Source organism: Coturnix japonica, chromosome 2 (assembly GCF_054131305.1).
Source record: "Coturnix japonica strain WE chromosome 2, WE-NBRP24, whole genome shotgun sequence".
NCBI lineage: Eukaryota > Metazoa > Chordata > Aves > Galliformes > Phasianidae > Coturnix > Coturnix japonica.
The window spans coordinates 4,830,701-4,851,123 of NC_140664.1; the positions used below are offsets into that span (position 1 = coordinate 4,830,701).

The 20,423-nt window shown below is 38.5% G+C and overlaps 1 protein-coding gene across 2 annotated transcripts in view; it reads left to right on the forward strand.

Moving 5' to 3' along the window:
• Positions 1-20,423, forward strand: part of FAM135B (family with sequence similarity 135 member B) — a 178,793-nt gene that overhangs the window by 67,655 nt on the left and 90,715 nt on the right. Inside the window, exons 1-2 of one of the 2 annotated variants that reach the window (XM_015856405.3) lie at positions 11,819-11,939; positions 16,201-16,280. In XM_015856405.3, coding sequence (XP_015711891.2) covers positions 11,914-11,939; positions 16,201-16,280 — 106 coding nt within the window. In that variant the 5' untranslated portion in view covers positions 11,819-11,913. Of the gene's footprint in view, positions 1-11,818; positions 11,940-16,200; positions 16,281-20,423 lie in introns of those variants that run through there. The other variant, XM_015856404.3, reaches the window with a different exon arrangement.

The following is a 20,423-nucleotide window of genomic DNA, read 5'->3' on the forward strand; positions in this document are numbered from 1 at the left end:
CAAAACCAATGACATTAATAGGTGTCTCCATCAGCTTGCTGGAATATGTCTTCTCTGATTTAGAGGCTGGCAAGCAATTCATCTCTGAAACTCTTGACTCTGAAGAAGCTTTATTATGATACCTAATATTAAGCAAGGACTGAGTAAAATTTCTGTGCCAATTTGTAACTAAGCCTTTGGCAATGTCTGTGCTTTTGATGCAGATCTTACACTTTAAAAAAAGATGCGTTTCCTGGAGTCAGGCAATTAGAGAAGAAATTCGTATATTTCATATTAATCTGTTAATGCTTATATATGTTCTGGAAACTGTAGAAGGCAGTATCTTCACCAAATAGTTTCATATTCATTCATATGTAAAAATCTATATTTTTAAATCTAAGTAGACCTAGTTCCTAGAGATCTCTTAGATCCTAGAGGATCTCAAGTGTTAACCAACACTTGCTGGTAATCAGTTATGGAAGGCTAGAAAGCAAGGGAATCTTTGCAAGCCTTTTGTTCTGGAAGAAAGAAAGAGTGGACTAGCTGTTGTAATTTGTTGACCAAAGAAAAAAACTTTGCTCCTTTAACAACTGGATACTATCTTCTCTAAGGAAAGTAAATGTCACCCCAGACCAAGTGACATTTATAGTGCTCATTTGATGACTTTCTGAGTGAATTATGTCAGAGAGCAGCTTCAACTTTACCCAACATGATTTACATTTATACAGAGATTCGCTTCAAATGTTGGCTTCAGTTCCTAATTCATAAAGCTACAGATGGACCAGTGTCTATTAGTGGGAGTCACTCACATCTTTGTCTCTGTATATACTTAAGGGAGGGGAAAGAACTGAACTGAACAAGAGCAAGATGGAAACATTACAGCAGCACAGTGTCAATACAACTATTCTAAACAAGAGGAAGAGTGCCATAAGTTACTGAATGGACAACTCTAGTAATAAAACAACTCTAAGATGCTAAGGAGTGGGAAGTTATTCTACAGTTCTTTATGTGAGAGTGCATTTTTGCCCTTTTGGCACTTTTCCTCACTTAAGCACTTTGCAAACAGCAACTAATTGAGGCAGATGAAGTTGTCTGTGTTCAGAATGTGTTATCACATTGTTACACTCTGTGCATATCCCTAGGGAAAGCGTGGTGTAATCGTCAGTAGCAAATGTAGTCTTTAAATATAGGACAAGCTGTTCAGAGAATAGCTGAACCTGGTTCTTTCCTACAGTTACTGGTTAGAAAGGAAAATGAAATCCTATGTGGGTAGTCAAGCATTCAAATGACTTATCCAGAGAGGACTGAACATCTTGGAGATGTTTGAGATCTGACTAGACATGGCCAGAGGCAACCTGGTCTGAATTCACTGTTTATCCTGCTTTGAACAGATGCTGAGCTGATGGTGTTCCAAGTAACCTCCAGATTAAGTGACTCCTCAAGTCTAGGATGACTGTGATCTTAACTTTCCTTGGAATCAAAAAACAGAGACGTCAACCTCAAGCAACATCCCTCTATATAACTCAGGTTCTGTCTTTGTAGTAGATACTAGTTTCTAGTGATTTGCTGTCAGAACCATGCTTCCCAGTAGTTCTTCTAGCTATCTAAATTGTAGTTCAAAAAGAGGTTGATTTTATTAACATTAAAAAGTGAATTTATCTGAGAAATGCATCTCACAAATAAGATTAAATTCTGCTTTCCATTGATATGCATACTCTGCCCCTTAAATCTTGATATTTCTGAGTCCAGATACTCACTATCTTGTAAATCTAGTTCCTTCCTAGTATCCTTCCTAGTCTCAGAGAAGACCAGTTTTCAATGCTGTGCTTAATGCCTTCTGATTCTAAGATTTATTTTTTTTTTTGGTCATCAATTCTCCGCTATATCTTTTAGCACAAATACTTAGTGTACTTACCTGAGTTTGTGAACAAAGAACACAGCTCCCTCTAGAAGACCCAAGAATGAAAAGCAACCATTTGTTGCATACCATCTGTTTGTTCCATTAGAAGTTCACCACAAAGGTACAGCTTTAGCCTATTAAATAAAAACCTTTTCTTTTTGAACTAAGAAATTAATTAACTTTCATAAGGGTAATTAAAGGCACTCTGTGATACTCCAGACAATGCCCCAGAGTACTTCTGATGTAAGATCTCTGCTTGCAAAATAGTTTTTATTTTATAAAGTATATTTTTTAAAAAAAATTGGCATATCACTGCCCAATTAAACTCTGGAAGCTTTGAAGAAAATTTTATGATAGCCAGTTGATAAATTTAAGGGCAATGGAATGAGCTGTCTTGCAAGTTGATGACTGATTAGCTTTAAATGTTGTCTAAACTCCCAGATTTTCACTTTGTTTTCTTCTTATCTTCTTAACTGTATTATCCCCTAAGATTTTCATCTAACATCACACCTTGCATTTTGTTTCCTGAGAGAATAGATTCCATCTGTTTTCATGACATTCCTCTTGGCTACCACTGTCTGTATGATATATTTTAATGTTTGTCTTTCAAGAGAAAGCAGCACGGCTTCTCTGTCTGCATTCTTACTTTTCGACTCCTGAATTTTCCTGGTGTATGCGAAACTTTCCACCTGAAAAGACAGAATATTTACACCAAACTGTGCTCTGCATAAGTATCATCACCTTTTATCCTTGGATCACAAATTACTTTACTACCTTCACTTATCCTTCAAAATGTTGTTCCTAAGTGTTTCCTATATTTTACAGATGGGAAAAAGCTGAGACACAGAATACTTTCAGAAAGAAAGCTAGAAAGTGAATATTTTGATTCACTAAACTGTACTTCTTTCATTTCTTTCTCAAACTGTGACTCCACAGAGGCCAATTTGCTGAACATTGTGCAATGTGTACTTATAAATCATTTGTTTTAATGACTAATCATGATTCTAGCACTCATCAACAAGAAAAATCAGCTTCTGTCTCATGTGGGAAAGGTGACTGAAGTAAAGTGAGCACACGCTTCCTCACCCAATGACTTAGTTAGTTCTGATTGTGGAGAAGGAGAAGTGCTGAATGTGTCTCATATGAGTTGAAGTGAAGTTGGGTTTGCAGAAGGAAGGGATGCCAAATGGATCCTGATAAACTCAAAAAGTGGGCCCATGTGAACTTAATGATGTTCAACAAAGCAAAATGCAAGGTTTTGCACTTAAGTTAGGTTAATTTCAGATATATATGCAGACTGGGAGAACTCCTGGAGTGTAGTCCTGCTGAAAAGGACTTAGGATAGGACAAGGGGGAATGGCTTTAAATGGAAGAAGGGAAGATTTAGATTTGATGTCAGGGAAGTTTTTCACTGAGAGAGTGTTGAGGTGCTGAACAGGCTGCCCAGAGAGGTTGTGGATACCCCATCCCTGGAGGTGTTCAGAGTCAGGTTGGATGGGGCCCTGGGAAGCCTGATCTAGTACTTGATCTAGTGATTGGCAGCCCTGCCTGTGGCAGGGAGGTTGGAATCTGATGATCATTGATCACCTTCCAATCCAAGCCATTGTGTGATTCTGTGAGTAGTGATAAGATGAAATTTGGGTCTCTCATAAGCTCCCAAATCATTATGACATTTATGGCCTCTCCAATATGTATTTGTTTTAGATAACTATGCTGTCCAGAATTTTCTCTCTTATATTGCTTGTTCCTGGCTTCAGCACTTTCTTAATGACTGCTGGAAACTGAATATGTAAAATTTCTGATCTACATGCAAACTAGGGTTGAGGGAAAAGTTGGTAATTTCTCTCACTATTGTGTCACTGATTTAGTGCCCCACACCCATCTTTTTAGGAGGGAAAGCACTTTCCCTCTTGGCTAGGAGATGAGAGTTCAGCTCTTTCTTTGCCCTCTGTTTGAAGTAATCCATTCTCTTGGTAGTAGTCTACATGCTTTTCCAGTCTTGTAATTTTAATGCAAGTATACCAAACCCAAGTGATCTATGACTTTTATTATGTGCTGGAGTGAGTGATGAATTTAGGAAATTTTTTGAGATGGTTCTGAACAGCCCTTCAGTTCTTTGTCTTTTATCTGGGAGCATGGGAATAGTAATTGTTTTTCAGAAGATTGTTCCCAACAGTAGGAGTATACAATCACAAGTGCTCAGATGATGAGGTTATAGAAAACATTATTGGCCAAGGGAGAAGTTTATCCCAGACTGTCTCTGGCTTCTGTTTTCTAGATATATCTATTTTTTTATTCTGCTTAAAATGCCCCAAAGTCTAATTTTCAGAAGGGAAAATTGTACACTATCTCCGTATCAGATGTCTTTAAGATGGCTTTGGTGAGGAACCCAAAATCATTACTCTTCTTGATGCTTCATCCTTTAGAGTTGCCTGGTATTAATGACTGCTTGTGTAACTGGATAGTTTAATTCTATGGATGCAATCAAAGTATATAGAGTCTGTACTGCAGACAAGGTGTGCGTGAGATGCAGTGAAAAAAACAACTGGCCTTTGTCCTTGCTTTAATGGAGCTGACTATACAGAGTGTCTGGATGGGAAGATCTGTTTTAGCACTTAAATTACTTAATGTACTTGCTGCAGCAAAAGTGCATTAACAAATGCAGATCAATTTCTCCCATCAATCTATGTCCACTCTGTTACTTCAGAACAGTCATTCATTTGTGGGATAACATCTGCCAATGAAAGGTATTACAAATAAAATGCATTTGAAAAAATGAACTGTTCTTTAGTAATCTCTTGTTCTCATTTGGTTATGCATGATAAATATTTATAACAGTGTCCTGCAACAAATGAGAAGTCAATTTATAATGTGACTGTTTGGTGTGATGTTGTAGCCAGTCAACAGCAATATGCTGAGGATGCTGTGGATTTTTAATTCATTTTCTGAAATTTTTGCTGACTGATTTAATATTAAGCTGCGTGATGTGCTCAACACACCTAATGGATAGGATGCCGTTCAGAGTGATCTAGAGATCAGGCTTGAGGAGTAGGCCCAGGTGAACCGCATGAAGTTCAAAAAAAAAGTCCAAAAGCAATAGCTTTCACCTAGATCATGGCAACAGCTGCTATCAGTACAAGCCAGGAGATGCAATGATTGAGTACAGCCTTGTGGAAAAAGGACCTGGGAGGTACTGGGAAATGGAAAGCTGAACGTGAACAAGCAGTGTGTTCTTGCAGTCCAGAAAGCCAACTGTATCCTGGGCTGCATCAAGAGAAGTGTGGTCAACAGGTTAATGGAGGTGATCCTGGCCCCCTACTCTGCGCTGGTGAGGCCTCACCTGGAGTACTGCATTTAGATGTGGAGTCCTCGGTACAGGAGAAATGGGGTCCTGTTGGATTGCATCCAGAGGAGGGCCACAAAAATGGTCCAGGGAAGCTTGGAGAAGGCTTTGGGAGTCCTGAGAGCAGCCTTTCAATATTTAAAGGGGAGCTATAGGAAAGAGGGAGGCAGATTCTTCAGCAGGGTTTGTTGTTGTAGGACAAGGGGAATTCCAAAATAAGGGGAAATTTAGTTTGGATATAGGAAGAATTTTTTTTTTTTTTATAATAAAGGTGATGAAGCACTGGAACAGGCTGCCCAGAGATATAGTTGTTGTCCAGTCCCTGGGGACATTCAAAGTCAGACTGGACCATGCTCTGAGCAACCTGGTCTAGTTGTAGGTGTCCCTGTTAATTGCAGAGGAGTTGGACTACATGGCCTCTACGGGTCCCTTCCAACACAAATGATTCTATGATTCTCACATAAAAGCAACTCTGTCTTGTTCAGCAACTAAACGTGGAAAGAAGGCCTACCTGTGGCAGCAGGAATAGTAGTTAAGCATTCAGAATTAGTACAAATCATTTCATTTAAGTTGTTGAAAATTCTGACCTATGATGGGTTTTATGTCTGGTGGTGTTATTATTGTTATCAGATACATAGGTACTTTACTTTACAGATAAAATCTACAAGTTCAATTTAGGCTCATTTATCTGATACATAGTGAATGGAGGAAACTAGTTAGGTAACTAATTACATTCTCAAGAATGATGAAGGTTTGGAGGTATAAGGATGTGTCTATTTTACAATGCTGATCTGAGATCCAATTAATATTTTATTCAACGAAAACAAGAAGAGCCTCAGAAGGAATGCAAACAGTACCATATGGAAAAGCACTGAAAGATCTCAGACATGGGAGGGAACTGGACCCAGCTGTAGTGAGCCTTAGGTTGCAAAAAAAACTGCAGAAAAGTGTCTCCCCACTCTTTTTCCCTAAAAGGTCTCTTTACAGACTTTGTCTGAACAGGTATGATTATTGAGGAGTATTTGATCTGTGCATTTTGATGGAAGAAAATGTAGGTTCTATTCTTAGTTATGTAGAAAATCATAGAATCATAAAATCCTGGGTTGAAAAGGACCACAGTGATCATCTAGTTTCAATCCCCCTTCTATGTTCAGGGTCACCAGACACCAGACCAGGCTGCCCAGAGCCATATCCAGCCTGGCCTTGAATGCCTCCATGGATGGGGCATTCCAGCCTCCTTGGGCAGCCTGGTCCAGTGCATCACCACCATTTGGGTAGAAAAACTTCTTCCTAATATCCAACCTAAACCTCCCCTGTCTCAGTTTAAGACCATTCCCCTTGTCCTATCACTATCAACCCATGTAAACAGTTGCTCCCCCTCCTGTTTACGCACTCCCTTCAGTTACTGGAAGGCCACAATGAGGTCTCCCTCAGAGCCTTATCTTCTCCAAGCTAAACAAGCCCAGTTCCCTCAACCTTTCCTCATAGGAGAAGTGCTCCAGCCCTCTGATCATCTTAGTGGTTCTCCTCTGGACCTGTTCCAAGAGCTCAGCATCCTTCTTATGCTGGGAGCCGCAGGCCTGGACACACTCCAGATTGGGCCTAAAATGAGCAGAGCACCTCCCTTTCCCTGCTGGTCGCCCCTTTTTTTAATGCAGCCCAGAACACAGTTGGCCTTCCAAGCTGCAAGCGCACACTGCTGGCTCATGTCCAGCTTCTCGTCCACCAGGACTCCCAAGTCCTCTGCAGGGCTGCTTTCAAGGATATCTTCTCTCAGTCTGTTTTAACACCTGGGATTGTCCTGGCCCAAGTGCAGCACCTTGCATTTGGCATTGTTGAACATCATGCAGTTCACAAACCCACTTCTCCAGTCTGTCCAGGTCCCACTGTATGTCTTCCCTCCACTGTATTCACTGCACTGCTCAGCTTGGTGTTGTCTGCAAACTTGCTGAGGGTGCACTCCATTCCATTGCCCGTGTCATTGACAAAGATACTGAAGAGCACCAGTCCTAAGACTGACTGTTGGGGGACACCACTTGCAATTAGCCTCCACCCAGACACTGAACCGGTGATCACAACCCACTGGCTGCATCCAGCCAACCACATCTTAATGCATGAACTGTCCATCTTTCAGATCCACACCTCTCCAATTCTGCTCACACAAAGAGCATATTTGCAACCATTTTGGAGATATTACTCATGTAAGCTTATGAAGCTATGAACTCCATGGACTTCCAGGATTTGGTGTTATTTCAGATGCTGTTGTATAATTTGTTTCTGCTCTACTTCTATTTTGTCTTCTGTAAAAAACGTCTACAGTGAAAAAATTTCTGGAACAACTCTTTCTGAATTTTTATACGATTAACATTTTGAGGATTACCTCAAAAAGAAGGTCAGAGCTTTGGCAGAGGCGGCAGATTCATGAAGCAGTTGGGAATCAAGACTCTATTCACAATTCTGTAAAGACTCTGTAAAGGAGAAAAAACTTGTGTCAGCAAAAACATTCCAAAGAGAAGTTTTGATGCAGTTGTTAATGATGCATCCATTCCACAGAAAGCAATAATTTGATCTCCAGAGCTGTGAGGTTCATTCCAGCACTAAGTGTACTTTTAGAAGAAAGTATTCGACTTTCTTGGAAGAAGGGTAATAGTTCCTTCAGTACTGCCAATGGTCCAAGTGAGAAAAATAGGTAAATTTGGGTAAGTTCCCACACTTATTAATTTTATTTGTATGCAGTGAGTGGGAGGAAATAGGGATGGCCCATTTTCTGAAACAGTAGAAAAGAAAATCTAAAATAAGAGAAGTGAAAATGAGAAAAATAAGGAGAAGGGTATAAAGAGAAGGAGGAGGAGAAGGAATATTTCTTTAAAGGGCAATGATTTGGTCATCCTCAATCGTGATGTTGGAAAAACCTGCGGTACAAAACCTGTTGGTTTTTTTCAGTCATCAAATCCCATGAAGTCTCTGTATTTCCCAGTTGTGTGAGTATTCATTTTTGATTCTGTAGAGGTATCTTTAATCTTTTAGAGTAGGAAATGCTGCCTTGTTTTGTGCTTTATTTTAATTGTACCATGTAAGATGCAGACATGTCCCAGTCTGTGTTTACATGTCATAGATATTACCCTCCTCAATAAGACTGTCATTCTGAATGTAGAATCACATTTCCAAAGGGGCTGCAGCATTGCAACTCCATTCTCTTTAACAGACCAAAGTCAAACTGTAGTGAATTCTGTGAACTAAACCTTGAAAGAGAACATGAGGAAATTTCTCTCTCAGACCACCTCAAACACGTTAGGTACTTTTGTAAAGGAAAATGTTGCCTCTTCAAAAGTTTTTATTTTGTTTGTGCTGTTTTGTGTTTTGTTTTTGAGGAAAACCTTTGTTTTACTCCTTCTATCCACTTAGTGAACTCAGTCCCACTGTCTGTATTGATAATGAAGATATTAAGCAGTACAGGTCCCAGTACAGATGCCTTGGAAACACCACTGACCTCCACAGGGGTATTGAGCCATTGACTACGTCTCTACAAATGTGGTCGTTCAGCCAATTCCTTATCTGATGAGTAGTCTGCCCTTCAAATACATATCTTCCCAATTTAGTGAGAAGGATGTTTTGTGAGAGTGTGTCAATGGCCTTACAGAAGACCAGGTAGAGGACACCAGTTGTTCCAGTAATTCTGTCATGAGTCACTGTGTGTCAGATTATTTTGTATCTCCATCTTGGTCATGTTCCCAGGCTTCCTTCTTTTAGAAACAAACTCAGGGGCAATAGCTGGAAGATGCCCAGGTTTTGTATTCATTTGGGATTGGACAACTGCCAGGTTGTGCATGAACTGAGAAATCTCTCCTTGGTCTGCTAGGTTAGACATATCCATTATGATGTCTCCAGTGAGTTTACAAGATCACTTTGGCTTTCAGTCTTCTGGTAAGATATGAGAATTATACCATGAAAAGCTTTGTATACTTTTTAAAGGTGCAGCCTCTGAGAAGCCATTTTCTAGTTATCATTTTCTGTTGTCTCTTCCAAATCTAAACACCCGCTTATAAATCTCAGTTTGCAAACGTTACAGAAAAACTTGAGAAGTCATATGAATCTGTCATATGTTTATCCAGCTGTACATCTTATGCTTGTAAAAAAGCTGTAATGTAACCATTTGAATTAAGAATGACAAGAATGACCTTCATGAACATTCATCTCCTTTTATATCTATTAAACAATTTCCATAGAGTGTCTCCTCTTGACACCCAGAACAGCTAAGGGTTATGTATCTCTCTGAGATTATTTCAGTATAAGATATTTCAGATGCTTCAGTTAGAAGAGCAGAAAATCTTTCCATCTCTAGCTGCTCATATAATTTAAAAACAGATTGAAAAATGTTACTTCTTGACACTGAGACTAAATTAAACCGTGTTGCCAGGGTTTCTCATTGCCTTTGAGAGAAAAGAATATAAGTGCTCATATCCTTATTAGGGCCCTAATTTTTCTGCCCTTTCCTTTGCCTACCTCTCTTCGACAACAATAGAGCATGTCTGCTTTCATTTTACTCTGCTGTTCATCATTCCACTACCTGCTCTTCTTCACCTCTAATTTGTCTGAAATGGAAGAAAATGGCTGACTGCTTTACGAGTATGGATATGGGACCAAATTAAAGACAGCATTGCTACCTTGGTGAGCGTGAAAGGGCAAGAACCCCTGAAGTGAGTATAAAAGGAGATGTAAAGAGTGCTGGTTGATGTAATTGTCAGAGAGCTGCAGGGATGCAGGGTCTGGAGCTTTTATGGCCTATAGAGTGACTAGGTTTTGCAGAGAAAAGATGATCAGATGAAAAGGTACAAGTAGCTGGAAGTATAAAATGATCAAGGTTGTGACTTACCTGGATCCAAATGAAAGCTTTGCACCAAAGGTATCAAGTGCCATGTATATGCTTTGATTCAGTAACACATGGAAGTATGAAGCTCTTCTCTTAAACTTAGTGCTTGAACGTCAAAGGGTGTTCTATCTTTTCCACATTTTATTCAGGCTCACTTAGCTCAAGAGTTTCTAGCCCTAAATTTTGATCTCAAGATTTCTATTTGGGCTCAACATGTCTATTTGTGTTTGATCTGGGGACATGCTAAGCATCTTCAACAAGATCCTGGGAGGATCTGTTGCATACTGTTTGCTTGGATGATAATGAATCACACAACACTCTGTAGGTTTGTAAAGCTTAATACAATTTATTGCTAGAACAGGATTTCCTGGGGAAAAGAAAAAGAAAAAGAAAAAAGAAAAGGAAAAAGAAAAAGAAAAAGAAAAAGAAAAAGAAAAAGAAAAAGAAAAAGAAAAAGAAAAAGAAAAAGGAAAAGGAAAAGGAAAAGAAAAAGGAAAAGGAAAAGGAAAAGGAAAAGGAAAAGAAAAAGGAAAAGGAAAAGGAAAAGGAAAAGGAAAAGGAAAAGGAAAAGGAAAAAAAAGAAAAAGGAAAAGGAAAAGGAAAAGGAAAAGGAGAAGAAAAAGAAAAAGAAAAAGAAAAAGAAAAAGAAAAAGAAAAAGAAAAAGAAAAAGAAAAAGAAAAAGAAAAAGAAAAAGAAAAAGAAAAAGAAAAAGAAAAAGAAAAAGAAAAAGAAAAGGAAAAGGAAAAAGAAAAAGAAAAAGGAAAAGGAAAAGGAAAAAGAAAAAGAAAAAGAAAAAGAAAAAGAAAAAGAAAAAGGAAAAGGAAAAGGAAAAGGAAAAAGAAAAAGAAAAAGAAAGAAAGAAAAGAAAACAGCTACTAAACATTTATAACTGGAAAATTTCCTTTTTCACTTTCCTACTTGTGCCTGCATCTACAACCTCACTGTAGGTGGGCAGTTTGCAGTATGCCACCTATGCCCTCAAGCAAGAGATGAGGGCTACATTATTATACTGAAAGGAGGGTATGGATTGTTCTTCTCATTTTCTATCAATTTTAAATCTACCTTCATCAAAAGTTAAAGAGCCTGAGGATAATTCTGTGCTAATTGTGGAAACTTAATGTGATAAAGGAAGTCTGGATAGGAATGTGATAGTTGTGTCTGACTAACCTGCTGTCGTGCCCTGGCACAACAGCTGTGGACATTATGGCAGTGGCTCCCCACTAGACCTGTCACCTCACTCAGTGTTTGTGTAAGATAAAGCACAGAGAGCAGAGGAAAGTTTCTGTCTTGCCAACTCCACTTGTGAGCTGCCCAAGTTGTTCCTTCTGCTGCCAAAAGAGTGGGAAGGAAACGCTGCTAGTGGAAATGGTGATGAAGGTTGGGAAGAAGCACCTACAGCCTACAGGTAGTTCCTGTGTGACATGTCCTCACTCTTGTTTACTGGGAATCTTTAACACCCTTCTGGAATCCAGTGGAATAACTGATCACAAAGGGTTTTTTTAGATATCATTAGGTTGAAAAAATATTGTGATTGTTGTTTGTAGATGTATGTGGATTCTAAAGAAAAAATCCAACAAATGAGATGTTCTGAAATAAGCTGTGTTTTTAATTGCTTCAAAATTCAACAGAACGGGATGCTCCTACAGGGCTTCCCATGGAAGTCAAGAAGGCCAATGTCATCTTTGATTGCATCACAAATAGTGAAGTCAGGAGGGGCAGGGAGGTGATTGACAGCCGCCTGTACTTTGTGAAGCCACACCTTGAATTCTGCATTAAACTTTGAGCCCCTCTTAACAACAAAGACATTGAGACCCTGGAGCATGTCCAGAGAAGGACAGCAAAGCTGGTAAGGGATCTTGAGCACAAGTCTTATGAGGAGTGGCTGAGGGAACTGGGACTTTTCAGTCTGAAGAAGAGAAGGCTCAGGGGAGACCTTATCACTCTCTAAAACCTCCTGAAAGGAGGCTGCAGTAAGGTGAAGGTTGGCCTCTTCTCCCAGGTAACTAGTTGTATGTTGAAAGGTGATGGCTTCAAACTGCTCCAAAGGGATGTTCAGGTTGGATATGAGGAAAAAATTCTTCTCAGAAAGAGTGGTTGAGATTTTGGAGTGGGTGAGGTAGTGAAATTTCTGTCCCTGGAGGTTTTCAAGAAAAGGGTAGATGTAGCATATAGGGACACGGTTTAGTGGGCATGCTGGGAATGAGTTGATAGCTAGACTAGATGATATTCATGGTCTTTTCCAACCTTAATGATTCTGTATCTCTTTCCTCTATTCTAGGTGGAAAATTATTATTATTACCATCTCTTATTTGAATAGCATACAGAACCCACCAAGATCAGTATGCTATCCAGATCCTATGCAAAATACACCATAAGGGACAGGGGATGGACAATGCACTGCTATTTGACTCATGCACCTTATAGACCTGTGAAATACCATTGACTTGTCAGATATGTAACTCTTTTTTATTTTTATTTTTTATTTTTTCCCCATGAGCAAGGAATATCCCTTTTTGTTTGTGTCTGTATAGAAGATAATAGCTTGTAGTTTTATTTTCTGTCTGATTGTTTAGTAAAATCCTAGGTGCTGTATTTTTCTAGGAATCAGCCTAGATAATTACAGTTGTTTCATCTGACCCTGAAAATCTTCTGGAATATATAGCAGCTAACTGCTACACATTTAGGAGTCCTCCTATGGGAACAATCATCACAAGACAAAAAGACTTACTAACATTACCAGAGGTGGAATATATGTTCTTTCCTGCAGAAAAATAACAAGTTTAAACTCCCCTTATAGCTAGTGTTGTTACTTCTTGGATAGAGATTTGAGATCTCATGCCATTTTGGTGAAGAAGTCTCTCTTCCTCATTGTTTTCCAAAACAGTATGCTGCTGCAGCTCCCTAAAAGTAGTAATTCAAAGGAGAAGTTTTGCTGACAGGGACTGCTGGAGGGCAGCTGGTCTGAGAAGCAACAGGAACTCCAGGCTGAATGACAGGACTCAGCATGTAGTTGGTTTGTTTGCAGTATTTGCTAGCTTAAGGTTTATTTATTAAAATGCAGCCTATGTCAGGGTGAAATTTTAAACTATAAAGTCAGGCATAATTCAAAGTAGGCAGAAACTATGAAGTTTATCTGGTGCCTGTGGCATTGATACTGAGCAACTTTTTTTCCATGTTGAAGGAATGACTAGAGAAGTGTAGTTTCTCAGGACTTCTGATGGGAGTGATCCATCAGTTTCATAGAAAGATACATCAATATTATCCACCAAACTTCTTCTCTCAGATTCACCAACCCTTCTTAGCCTAATTTCTATAGTACCACCACTGATGTCAGTGGCAGTGGAAGTCAAGTGCACAGCACCTTGGGTGATGAGATGATCTGGTGTTAATCAGAGAGGAGTAAGCAATGGCAGGATGGAGTTCAAGTGTCAGAAATAAGGCTGGTACCAGCCTTCTCCCTCGTAGTGTTTTAATGCTGTTTTTGTTGTGAGTCCTTTGGGATTAGGCACTGCCTTTTGTAAATCACTTGAGTTGACATGATGAGCTCTCTGAAGCAAAAACATTTGATTCACTTAAAACTGAATACTTCCTCTGTGCATTTCAATACAACAGTAACAATTAACAGACAGTGAAACAAACCTCTGCACCTTGTCTGAGCATTAAGTGAGCAGTTAACATCTGAGAGTGACAATGGTTCTCCTGAGAGGAAGTCTGACCACCATTGTGCTGAGAAGCTGAAAGGTGGCAGTAGCTCTGACTTCTGAAAGGGAGAAACAGGGAGTGGCTGTTTAACCCAGCACATCCATTAGTGGAGCCAGGCTCCCAGGGGAGGTTCTAACGTCAGTGCCCCAGGTGAGTCAGTATAGGTCATCAGGGATTAATGAGTTTCCTGGCATGGAAAAACAAACTTAACATTCAAATTATCGGTGATCTTAAAGATGAGCAATTCACAAATGACCAGTGAAAGTGATGATGGCAAATTCATCGTTACTGGGGTGACCTATGTAGACCGTCTCACAGGAGAGATGAGATTTGGACTGTTACAGACAGCCTACGTAAATAATGCTGGTCCTGCAGATGGGAAGGATCCAAGTCCTATAAATCATTCAGAAATTTACCAAATTTCCCCTAAGAACAAATTGGCTTTTTCATCCCTGCTTCTATGAGGGGAAAGTTTTATAGCCTTGCTCCTTTGCCAGATACAACTTCTTGTTCCTAAATTGCATTTATTCATGGACAGTTATATGTAGTTGTTCTTGTGCCAATGTTGTACTTTCTTGTACCTTACTCTCCTTCTTCCTTCCTGATGTTTTTCCTTTCAGTGTATTTATAGAGAGGGGATCTGATTGCTGTGCTTTGCTGAGTTATGTGCCAAATTCCTGTAGATCTTTTCTTGAAATCAGCTTGCTGTTTCCTCATCTTTCCTTCACAGCACCTGTTCCTCATTATCCGGCAATTTTCCATGGCATTCCTTCTTTACTAAAGTCTGCACTGTTCTTGTTTAAAAATAACATCCAATAATAACAGCAACAGCAACAGAAAATGCACGAAAAAACCCCCAGTGCTATCATCTGTTTACTTAAAGAAGGGTACCACGAAGCCTAATTCTCATGTGCCAGGCATAACCTATAGACTGGATATTGGGTTAGATTGGATACTAGGAAAAGGTCCTGTATGGAACTGGGGATTGGACTCAATGATTCTGTGATCCTTATCAATCCTTTCCAACTTGGAATGTTCTACAGTTCTGTTCCTCTGCTATAGTGTGCTTAGAATTCTGAAAACTGAAGAATAAATGCAGAGTTTCCATTTCCAAGTTGTTGCTTAAAATGGATACCAAAAATTGCCAGAGTTCATGCTGGGACTATTTCCAGGTGGACAACAGTCCACAAGTTGGATTATGTAGGGTAATGTAAGCTTTCTGCTGTGGGGGACCACGAGTGAGTTTCCACTACAGATTTTTTTTCCCTTCTCATCAAACCCCTTCCTTCATCTTTTAACCTGACAGAGAGAGATCTGGGTTGTTCACTATTACATGCCAAGTAAAGATTTTGCTGGTAAGTGTAACCTCTATGAGCTGTTTATTCAGCAATTCAAAGAATGGTAGTTCATTTCCATGCACTGTTGTATGAACTTTCCTGAAGAAGTAACTCATCTGCCTCAAAGTCTATAGGATAGACCTTCACAATTCTATTTTTTGTATTTAGAGGCTGAACAGAAATCAGGATGAAAATATCTCCAAGCACTTGCGAGATAACCCTGTTGTGAGGAATTTATAAATGAACAGACCAAACACGCTGTAGGAAGGAAAATGCAAAGAAAGAGGAATTGACGCTGGCATGGTTTTTCAGCAGCTCAGTGGGAGAGCTGCAAATAAACTGTGGTGTCATGTGCTACGCAGGAGTTTATATGCTATTCCTTGCTTATGAAAGTGCTGACAAGGGGAAATTGCTATAAGTTTATCTGTTTGGACTGAGCTCATGTTTTCAAACTTTCTAAAGTGTCCTGCACCTTCTGTAATGAGCTGGTGAAACTGCTGATGTTTCTCTTTTGTCATCTTTCACTTAAAGTAGGAAACACCTACAGAATGGCAAATAACTAGAACAGAACTTCTTTAGACATGATTAGAGCTAATGACAGTGTTTCCAAGATACAATATCTACTGTATGGAACATGATAATCCCTACATATGAAATGAGTTTTTCTAGGTTTGAGATTTGTTTTCTTTCTGCAGAAGTTTCCTCTTCCCTTTTTTTCTATTACATATTTGTCTTCGCCTGATCTCACTGCATTCTACCACAGATCTTTTGCGACTCTTCTGTACAGAAAGCCGAGATCTTTTTACAGCCTTTCCTTTTCAGTCACACATTTGGTCCCCATGTCCACTCAGACTGCTGTAAAATAGGATGATCCTGATCAACAGCTATATAAATTATAACTGTAGTTAAAATTACACAGCAGAAGAAAAGGCTCAGTATTTCTGAGCATTTCAGTTCTTGTAGGGACTTTTGTTTGTCTATGGATACTTATGATGTTTTCTCAAAGATTTTTAAGTCGGATCAAGCCAACTGTGTAACAGCATGTCATTTCTAATCTTTTCTTCCCAGGTATTACCAGATAAGAGCTGGACTGAAGATTCCATCCAGGATTCCCCACAGGCTGTTTGCTACAATTGTGGGACAGACAGGTAAACTGGTCCCTGAGGACTGGGACGTGACTGGAGATGGTGTGGCATGGAGAAGGAGAGGATATGTGTGGGGAATGGGTGAAGGATGGATGTGAATTTCAGAGTCTGACCTGGATTTTCTTAATGATCTTTGGCTGCTCATGACTTGATTCTGGTGTGGGATGTTACTGAGTTAGATTTGAGGTGTACAGCAGTGGTCCAGGAGAGCATTCTGCAATCCAGGTATTACTTAAATGTATATATTTTTTTCTTTCCTGGAAATGCATAACCTGGGGAGCCTTAAAAATTGGGTTGGAACTGAAAGATGAGCAAAACAAAACTGTACTGTGTGGAAAACTGTTCATACAAAGACAGTTCTTCGCCTCTTGCTGTAAAAAATGTATACAATATTGGGTAATGTCTCCCTGATGCCCTATAAAGGTGGCAAAATCTAAGTTGATGAACACCAGTGAGTGCTGACAGAAACCTTACCAAATCCATAGCCAAGTTCAGGTTGGAGGAAACTGATGCAAACTTGGATGTATAATCTTTAGTATAAAGTTATCCACTGATAAAGTGATGTCATACTGTAAGTCAATTGCAAAGTCTTCTGCCATACTGTAGGTCAATTGCAGAGTCTTCTGTTAGATGGTCTCCATATATATCCATAATTTTGATCACACCAATTGCAACTCCATTAATTTATTGTACCATTGTTTTTACCAACACAGATTCTGTAAGTACTTCTGGAATTTGAACTTAATTTTCTCTGTTGGGATTCCATCTCAGAAAAGCAGTGGAAATTCATGCCCTCTCTTTTTATATGTGATTTTCCTTGCTGTCAGTGGAAGGAGTTGTTTTACTATTCTTTGAGATTCCTGGATGAAAATTGTTTCAATGTTAATGAGAGACTGTACAAAAAACCAACCAACCAAACGAAAAACCCAATAGACTCCTTTTCACTCAGTATTGCTCAGAGAGGAAGAAAAACAGTGAATGCAAGATTAATGAATTCTTGAGTTTGAGTATTACATAAAATGTAATAAAAAAATAAAAGAGATATTTTTACTTTTTACATTTGAAGTGATCCAATTTAACATTCTTTCATGGATTAAATGTTCACTTTAATATATAGATATATATATATATATTGATTTGAAAGTCTGGTTCAATTAACTAAGATTCAATTATACATTGAAATATAAAATAATTGTTCATTTTTTTAATAAAATGCAAATAATTATAAAAAATCTGAAGATATCTGAAAAAATGTTCAACAACTCAAAATTTGAGTACAGAAATTGTTTCTGAGAAAAAAAATATCTAATTCAGTTTGATATGTAATTCTGTTTTTTGTATGAAAAGTTCTTAAGGAAGTAAGAAAATGATTTTTCATTTTATTCCAGTGTAAATCATTCTTGAAAGATGCAGAATTCTATGGATTTCCTTTATTCTCTGTAAATGTCCTAAATTTTCAGCAGATACTGGAATAAGCAGTCTAGAACTAAAATCCTGGAGGTTGTTGGCCCTGCCTGTAGCAGGGGGGTTGGAACCTGATGATCCTTGGGGTCCCTTCCAATCCAAGCCATTCTATGAATCTATTAATATAGCCAGAAATTCTTTTTCTATGAAAAAACAAACTAACTAACTAACTAACAAAAACAACACAAAGAAACGAACAAAAACCCCACTCCTGTTCTGCATTGCAAGAAGGATGGCATTTTTATTTAAAAACAAATTGAACTGTTTCCTCTCCTTACATAGTAAGGTCAGTATTTTCTTCTGCCTGATACACCTCAGTGACCTGTTTCCTTTCACCTCTTCTCAAAACAATTAATATGAATAGGAGAGAGGCAAGGCAGGCAGTGTGGTTACAGAATTAGCTGCTGACTTGCACAGTGCTAATGAAATCCAGACTGGAGTTTAATAGCTTTATAGAGCTAACATTAAGACAATGGGTTAAAGCTTTAAATGGCTTTTTCTTGGCTATCTATGGAAGAATTTCTTAATTGATTTCATAGGTCTGTGAGAGAGCATTATTTAATGGGACTGAACTTAATGGCATCCAGGCTGTAATATTCTTTTCATTCTTATGCCAGTGAACACTCTCTGAGTTTGAGCACAGCTGGGATAGGAGGTAATTAAATTTCTTCAAGCATTTCCACAAGACATTCCTATCAAAGTAGTACTATGCTACTGCAGGGTGGCATTATATAGTATCAAAGAGTCACAGAATGATTTGGGTTGGAAGAAACCTCAAAGATTACGTGGTTCCAAACCCCTTGCCTTGGGCAGGGCTGTTAACCACAAAATCAGGCATTAGATCTGGCTGCTTGTCCAGGGATGGGGCATCCAAATAGAATGAAAGCAAAAGTAGTTGAGATTCATTGAGTTTGGTGTAAACTAAATCTTTTTTAATCTTTTCCTTATCAGGTTGTTAGCATCTATGAAAACTAAGTAAAACTTCCTAGAAATCATAAGTGGTAGTATTTCTCTTCCCTTTTTTAATTTCTGTGGGATTTACAATAAAACTGTTAGAACTGACAGCATTAGCAATGTTTAGTTTGCTTCCTAGAATTGCAGGGGTTGGAAGAGACCACAAGAGATCATGGAGTTCAACCCCTCTGCCATACTAGGTACCCTGCAATAGGTTGCACAGATAGGCATCCAAGCTTGTCTTGAATATCTACATGGAAGGAAACTCCACAGTCTCCTTGGGCAACCAGTGCTCCATCACCCTTATTGTAAAAAAGTTCTTCTGCATGTTAGCATGGTACTTCATGTTCATGTTTTAGGCCATTAATTATTGTCCTATTGTAATGCACCACCAAGAAAAGAGAGTGGTACATTTCCTTAAAGACAAAAGTAGGCTGGTGACTAATGACTTCCTCAGAGCTGAAGAGGAGAAAGGGAACAAGGCTGGCTGAGTGCAGTCTTTGGTTTCTCTCATGTTGGTTTTGAAACCCCATGAGATTTAGCTTCCTGTCTGTGAATAGGCATCATGACTGATGCAGCCTGCTTTTGGCATATGAACAACAAGCTATGCTTATGCTTACTTTACTTTTTTTTCTTTTTTTCTTTTTTTCAATTACGTGTACTTTATCAGTTTCGACATCAGTTCTGAAGGACTGAGTTGATGTAGACGTATCTTAAAGCCAAACTCCAAAAGCACATTTTGAGTGCAATTTTTTTTTTCTCTCTAGTGCTCTTCATAAGTATGGCTTAATAAAACTATGGTGTGATGATGTCCACCTGCAGCATACATTAGGCTGAATGTACAAAAGCAGACAAAGGAGCTGGGAAAGTGAATACATCTCATATCAGCATATTGTTATAATTAACTAATTGGCTGAGTTCTTTCATGATAGGCTAAAAAACTAAATATCTTCCGTAAGTGTTTCCATAAATGCTTGAGCAATTGCATAAATTTTAGCACAGGAATTTGGAGAAGTATGAACATGCAATCATTAAGTGTTTTATAGATAGAAGATACAAGGAGCTTATCTTTAACATATTTTTAAAACATTTTCATTTCAAAATTTTCCTATAAGCACACAAGATCATTGGTGAAATTAGTGGGAGTAATAATAATGGTCTGAAGCATTTAAGGGATTAAATTAAATTAAGCATTATTTAATTTCCTGGACCACAAAAGAGTGGAGAGCAGTGGAAACCAGACATAGGTGGAGATTTCTTAAAAAAGGTGATATGTTGGGATAAACAAAGTTGAATTACATTGTTGAAGAAGCCAGGAAGACAAATCTCAATAAAGGTTAAATTTTGAGTTTTCTCTGCAGTTTTGCAGTAGTATACGCATCATCCGAATTCATTACTTTTTGGAAAGAGATTTATTCTTTATTAGTGAAAGTTGCAGTAAGATTTTACTATATGAACTGCTTTTAAATCCCCTGTATTTTATTCTCATGAAACAAAGCAATGAGTTGCTGCTTACCTTTATATGTTACAGACAAGGGGAAAATATTATGTAAACATTAGGAAAGAATTACTTAGAATAGTTTATATCCAATGTAATTACTTAGGACTTTGATTTGTGTCCAGATTTCCTTCGCTTCTCCCCTGCAGAATCACCACATGGCCAATTTTCAGAAAGGCTTTCTAAGCAGACAAGTATTTTTGGCAACTGGTTTTGAAAATAAGTCAAGT